Source organism: Poecile atricapillus, chromosome 5 (genome assembly GCF_030490865.1).
Source record: "Poecile atricapillus isolate bPoeAtr1 chromosome 5, bPoeAtr1.hap1, whole genome shotgun sequence".
Classification (NCBI taxonomy): domain Eukaryota; kingdom Metazoa; phylum Chordata; class Aves; order Passeriformes; family Paridae; genus Poecile; species Poecile atricapillus.
In genome coordinates this window covers 38,063,967-38,070,327 of record NC_081253.1, presented here as the reverse complement: position 1 = coordinate 38,070,327, position 6,361 = coordinate 38,063,967, and the positions used below count along the sequence as shown (strand labels likewise).

General features: G+C 65.7%; 1 protein-coding gene and 1 long non-coding RNA gene across 2 annotated transcripts; both read right to left on the bottom strand.

Annotated features, from left to right (window-relative positions):
- Positions 1-264: 264 nt before the first annotated feature.
- LOC131579976 (uncharacterized) lies at positions 265-1,246 on the bottom strand. The gene is made up of 4 exons (XR_009277788.1): positions 1,185-1,246; positions 720-822; positions 581-637; positions 265-295 (listed from the first exon to the last, which is right to left on the bottom strand). It is a non-coding gene; the product is annotated as an uncharacterized LOC131579976 (long non-coding RNA).
- A 1,204-nt stretch (positions 1,247-2,450) lies between these two features.
- Positions 2,451-6,078, bottom strand: LOC131579942 (uncharacterized). The gene is made up of 9 exons (XM_058840530.1): positions 6,013-6,078; positions 5,543-5,645; positions 5,404-5,460; positions 4,948-5,118; positions 4,038-4,090; positions 3,599-3,700; positions 3,129-3,231; positions 2,990-3,046; positions 2,451-2,704 (listed from the first exon to the last, which is right to left on the bottom strand). The coding sequence occupies exons 1-9, from the start codon at positions 6,076-6,078 to the stop codon at positions 2,451-2,453; spliced, it is 966 nt and encodes a 321-aa protein (XP_058696513.1).
- Between the last annotated feature and the right edge of the window lie 283 nt (positions 6,079-6,361).

Sequence of the window (6,361 nt, the reverse complement as noted above, 5' to 3'; positions counted from 1 at the left end):
GCAAAAGAAATTTCCTGGACCTCTGCATGACAACAGCAATTTCATATTTCCATGCCCAGATGAGGTCTTCCCTGCAGGCTCAGGTGGCCTGAGCAAGATGGAGCTCCTGGGATTAGTTGTTCACAGCACAAACTGCCCCACAAAAGAGGCTTCCTACCCCCCACTCTTCTGGAAGTGGTCTTGCACCTTCTGAAACCTGGAGAGTATGGAGCTCTCTGTGCAGCTAAGAGTTGCACGGTTTCATGTGCCAAGCTTGAGACGGCAGGGCTGATGTCATCGGTCAGGTCCTGAAGGGCTGGAAGAGAGACGAAGAGAGCCACGGTCAGATCCCAGACCTGCGGTGACGCAACGAGAGCCCCCTCCCACGGCCATGCCAGCCGGCTCTTGCCATGGGCAGCAGGGAGCAGGGACCGAGGGGATCAGCCCGAAGCTGCTGGCCATGAATGCCCCACGTGGCCCTGAAATCTCGGTGTGCTCTGCCCACACCGCCCCCCATCTGCAGAGGGAGCAGAGCCCTCCACAGCCAGGCCAGGACTTGCAGCTCCCCCCGCTAGCCCCGCTGATAGCCCCATGCCCTCACCCTTGTAGATGAGCTGGGTCTCTTCCTGTTGCTTCCTCAAGTACCGCCCTGCGATCCCTGGGAATACAGAGCCTGTCACGGACCCCGGCCCAGATCCTGCTGTGGCAGGACAGGGAAGGACCCCGGGCTCGTGGCTCACCGATGAACTTGACGGCCGCCTCTCGCAGGGGCTCCTGCGGGCTATCCAGATATGGCAATGCCCGGCGCAGCTGCTCGGCCGCTCGGCTCTCGTCCTGTGCCAGCTGGAGAGAGCGGCAGGAGGGAAGGGTTGGCACGGGCTCTGCCCCTCGGCCGGGCACTGCCTGCGGCCAGTCCCGGCCTCCCGTGCCCGCCCAGCCCTGAGGGCAGCAGCCACTGGCGCCGGGCTCTGGAGGGGGCAGAGGGCCGGCTGCTGCCCGGGGAGCCGCGGTGCCGGCCCGCCCCGCAGCCCCAGTGACTCGGGGCTCGATCGGCAGCCGGCTCAGGGCCACAGGAGCCTGGAGAAGAAGCCGTGTGGCCCCCGGCTGCGGCACTGGGCAGGGGCGCAGCTGCCAGCCCCATACACCGAGCGCCGGGGACAGGGGGCTTCTTCAGGCTAAGGCTGGGCCTTCCAGGCCGTCCTTACCAGGACCTCAGCGAACTTCCACAGCTGTCCCTTCTTCACCAGCTGCTTCAATCGCCTCCTCTGCATGAACTTGGCCACACAAAGCAGTGTTTTCCAAGAGGCCTGGAGAGCAGCAGAGACCCGCAGATGGCCCCACAAGCCAGGGCACAGGAGCCGCATTCGTGTGCCAAGGCCTGCAGGAGGCTGCAGCCGGCAAGGTGCCAGGCCTGCAGGAGGCAGCCGAGCCCCCTCCCCGGGTGACAGCAGCAGCCCGGGAGTCCTCACCTCTGCCACCTGCTGCTGTTCCTGTGCACACTCTGCTGCTGTTTCTGTGCACACTCTGCTGCTGTTCCTGTGCACACTCTGCTGCTGTTCCTGTGGGCTCCAGAGCCGCTTGGGCAGCAGCGACTGGGCAGCCCTGCTGGAGGAGACATCACCACCCTCCCCACGGTGGCAGCACCTCTGTGGGCCCCGACCTCTGCGCCAGGGGGGCCTCGGCCACAGCAGCGTGGCCTGGGCAGCCGCGAGGGCCCGGCCTGGCCGCCAGCCCTGCCTCTGGCCCCTGCCCCTTATCACAAGCACCCAGTGGCCGTGGCCTGGCAGCACCACCCTGCCCTGCATGTCCCCAGCCAGCCCAGCCTGGGCACACCTCAGGCTGTCCCCACCCTCCTGGAGGGGTGCTGTGCCAGCCCCGAGGGCTTCTGCTGCAGGCCTGGGGGACATTTTGGGGAAGCGCCAGATCAGCCGGGTGTCAGGAACCAGGCGGCTGCCCTGGGGCTGCTTATGGCCTCAGACACCCAGTTCCTCAGGTCTTCCCACGACCCTGGCCCCTCAGGGGCCTCCTGTCCCCTTGGAGCCTCCAGCCTCCACACATCCCCCTCACGCCTTCCCACGGCCCTGTCCCGTCAGGGCCTCCATGCTCCCTCATGCATTTACAGCCTCCCAGTGCTCTGTTCTCTCAGCGTCTCCCCCAGCGCGGCCCGGCAGCAGCGCCACAGCCCCACAGGAGCTCCAGAGGAGCTGCATCAAGAGGCACCTGGGAGCCCTCAGCAACCCAGCCAGCACCACACGGGCACGAGGACACAGATGGCGCTTCCTGGCTGGGACAGGGCTTGTGCCTTCAGCACAACCACCACAGGCCAAGGGCTTCTGACCATTTTCCCTGTACCACTGCATGCCTGGGAAGCTTGCTGAGCACAGGCACCCTTTTTCCTCTCTTCCCCTATGCCCTTGTGCACCATGGGCAGCAAAAGAAATTTCCTGGACCTCTGCATGACAACAGCAATTTCATATTTCCATGCCCAGATGAGGTCTTCCCTGCAGGCTCAGGTGGCCTGAGCAAGATGGAGCTCCTGGGATTAGTTGTTCACAGCACAAACTGCCCCACAAAAGAGGCTTCCTACCCCCCACTCTTCTGGAAGTGGTCTTGCACCTTCTGAAACCTGGAGAGTATGGAGCTCTCTGTGCAGCTAAGAGTTGCACGGTTTCAAGTGCCAAGCTTGAGACGGCAGGGCTGATGTCATCGGTCAGGTCCTGAAGGGCTGGAAGAGAGACGAAGAGAGCCACGGTCAGATCCCAGACCTGCGGTGACGCAACGAGAGCCCCCTCCCACGGCCATGCCAGCCGGCTCTTGCCATGGGCAGCAGGGAGCAGGGACCGAGGGGATCAGCCCGAAGCTGCTGGCCATGAATGCCCCACGTGGCCCTGAAATCTCGGTGTGCTCTGCCCACACCGCCCCCCATCTGCAGAGGGAGCAGAGCCCTCCACAGCCAGGCCAGGACTTGCAGCTCCCCCCGCTAGCCCCGCTGATAGCCCCATGCCCTCACCCTTGTAGATGAGCTGGGTCTCTTCCTGTTGCTTCCTCAAGTACCGCCCTGCGATCCCTGGGAATACAGAGCCTGTCACGGACCCCGGCCCAGATCCTGCTGTGGCAGGACAGGGAAGGACCCCGGGCTCGTGGCTCACCGATGAACTTGACGGCCGCCTCTCGCAGGGGCTCCTGCGGGCTATCCAGATATGGCAATGCCCGGCGCAGCTGCTCGGCCGCTCGGCTCTCGTCCTGTGCCAGCTGGAGAGAGCGGCAGGAGGGAAGGGTTGGCGCGGGCTCTGCCCCTCGGCCGGGCACTGCCTGCGGCCAGCCCCGGCCTCCCGTGCCCGCCCAGCCCTGAGGGCAGCAGCCGCTGGCGCCGGGCTCTGGAGGGGGCAGAGGGCCGGCTGCCGCCCGGGGAACCGCGGTGCCGGCCCGCCCCGCCCCGCAGCCCCAGTGACTCGGGGCTCGATCGGCAGCCGGCTCAGGGCCACAGGAGCCTGGAGAAGAAGCCGTGTGGCCCCCGGCTGCGGCACTGGGCAGGGGCGCAGCTGCCAGCCCCATACACCGAGCGCCGGGGACAGGGGGCTTCTTCAGGCTAAGGCTGGGCCTTCCAGGCCGTCCTTACCAGGACCTCAGCGAACTTCCACAGCTGTCCCTTCTTCACCAGCTGCTTCAATCGCCTCCTCTGCATGAACTTGGCCACACAAAGCAGTGTTTTCCAAGAGGCCTGGAGAGCAGCAGAGACCCGCAGATGGCCCCACAAGCCAGGGCACAGGAGCCGCATTCGTGTGCCAAGGCCTGCAGGAGGCTGCAGCCGGCAAGGTGCCAGGCCTGCAGGAGGCAGCCGAGCCCCCTCCCCGGGTGACAGCAGCAGCCCGGGAGTCCTCACCTCTGCCACCTGCTGCTGTTCCTGTGCACACTCTGCTGCTGTTCCTGTGCACACTCTGCTGCTGTTCCTGTGCACACTCTGCTGCTGTTCCTGTGGGCTCCAGAGCCGCTTGGGCAGCAGCGACTGGGCAGCCCTGCTGGAGGAGACATCACCACCCTCCCCACGGTGGCAGCACCTCTGTGGGCCCCGACCTCTGTGCCAGGGGGGCCTCGGCCACAGCAGCGTGGCCTGGGCAGCCGCGAGGGCCCGGCCTGGCCGCCAGCCCTGCCTCTGGCCCCTGCCCCTTATCACAAGCACCCAGTGGCCGTGGCCTGGCAGCACCACCCTGCCCTGCATGTCCCCAGCCAGCCCAGCCTGGGCACACCTCAGGCTGTCCCCACCCTCCTGGAGGGGTGCTGTGCCAGCCCCGAGGGCTTCTGCTGCAGGCCTGGGGGACATTTTGGGGAAGCGCCAGATCAGCCGGGTGTCAGGAACCAGGCGGCTGCCCTGGGGCTGCTTATGGCCTCAGACACCCAGTTCCTCAGGTCTTCCCACGACCCTGGCCCCTCAGGGGCCTCCTGTCCCCTTGGAGCCTCCAGCCTCCACACATCCCCCTCACGCCTTCCCACGGCCCTGTCCCGTCAGGGCCTCCATGCTCCCTCATGCATTTACAGCCTCCCAGTGCTCTGTTCTCTCAGCGTCTCCCCCAGCGCGGCCCGGCAGCAGCGCCACAGCCCCACAGGAGCTCCAGAGGAGCTGCATCAAGAGGCACCTGGGAGCCCTCAGCAACCCAGCCAGCACCACACGGGCACGAGGACACAGATGGCGCTTCCTGGCTGGGACAGGGCTTGTGCCTTCAGCACAACCACCACAGGCCAAGGGCTTCTGACCATTTTCCCTGTACCACTGCATGCCTGGGAAGCTTGCTGAGCACAGGCACCCTTTTTCCTCTCTTCCCCTATGCCCTTGTGCACCATGGGCAGCAAAAGAAATTTCCTGGACCTCTGCATGACAACAGCAATTTCATATTTCCATGCCCAGATGAGGTCTTCCCTGCAGGCTCAGGTGGCCTGAGCAAGATGGAGCTCCTGGGATTAGTTGTTCACAGCACAAACTGCCCCACAAAAGAGGCTTCCTACCCCCCACTCTTCTGGAAGTGGTCTTGCACCTTCTGAAACCTGGAGAGTATGGAGCTCTCTGTGCAGCTAAGAGTTGCACGGTTTCAAGTGCCAAGCTTGAGACGGCAGGGCTGATGTCATCGGTCAGGTCCTGAAGGGCTGGAAGAGAGACGAAGAGAGCCACGGTCAGATCCCAGACCTGCGGTGACGCAACGAGAGCCCCCTCCCACGGCCATGCCAGCCGGCTCTTGCCATGGGCAGCAGGGAGCAGGGACCGAGGGGATCAGCCCGAAGCTGCTGGCCATGAATGCCCCACGTGGCCCTGAAATCTCGGTGTGCTCTGCCCACACCGCCCCCCATCTGCAGAGGGAGCAGAGCCCTCCACAGCCAGGCCAGGACTTGCAGCTCCCCCCGCTAGCCCCGCTGATAGCCCCATGCCCTCACCCTTGTAGATGAGCTGGGTCTCTTCCTGTTGCTTCCTCAAGTACCGCCCTGCGATCCCTGGGAATACAGAGCCTGTCACGGACCCCGGCCCAGATCCTGCTGTGGCAGGACAGGGAAGGACCCCGGGCTCGTGGCTCACCGATGAACTTGACGGCCGCCTCTCGCAGGGGCTCCTGCGGGCTATCCAGATATGGCAATGCCCGGCGCAGCTGCTCGGCCGCTCGGCTCTCGTCCTGTGCCAGCTGGAGAGAGCGGCAGGAGGGAAGGGTTGGCGCGGGCTCTGCCCCTCGGCCGGGCACTGCCTGCGGCCAGCCCCGGCCTCCCGTGCCCGCCCAGCCCTGAGGGCAGCAGCCGCTGGCGCCGGGCTCTGGAGGGGGCAGAGGGCCGGCTGCCGCCCGGGGAACCGCGGTGCCGGCCCGCCCCGCCCCGCAGCCCCAGTGACTCGGGGCTCGATCGGCAGCCGGCTCAGGGCCACAGGAGCCTGGAGAAGAAGCCGTGTGGCCCCCGGCTGCGGCACTGGGCAGGGGCGCAGCTGCCAGCCCCATACACCGAGCGCCGGGGACAGGGGGCTTCTTCAGGCTAAGGCTGGGCCTTCCAGGCCGTCCTTACCAGGACCTCAGCGAACTTCCACAGCTGTCCCTTCTTCACCAGCTGCTTCAATCGCCTCCTCTGCATGAACTTGGCCACACAAAGCAGTGTTTTCCAAGAGGCCTGGAGAGCAGCAGAGACCCGCAGATGGCCCCACAAGCCAGGGCACAGGAGCCGCATTCGTGTGCCAAGGCCTGCAGGAGGCTGCAGCCGGCAAGGTGCCAGGCCTGCAGGAGGCAGCCGAGCCCCCTCCCCGGGTGACAGCAGCAGCCCGGGAGTCCTCACCTCTGCCACCTGCTGCTGTTCCTGTGCACACTCTGCTGCTGTTCCTGTGCACACTCTGCTGCTGTTCCTGTGCACACTCTGCTGC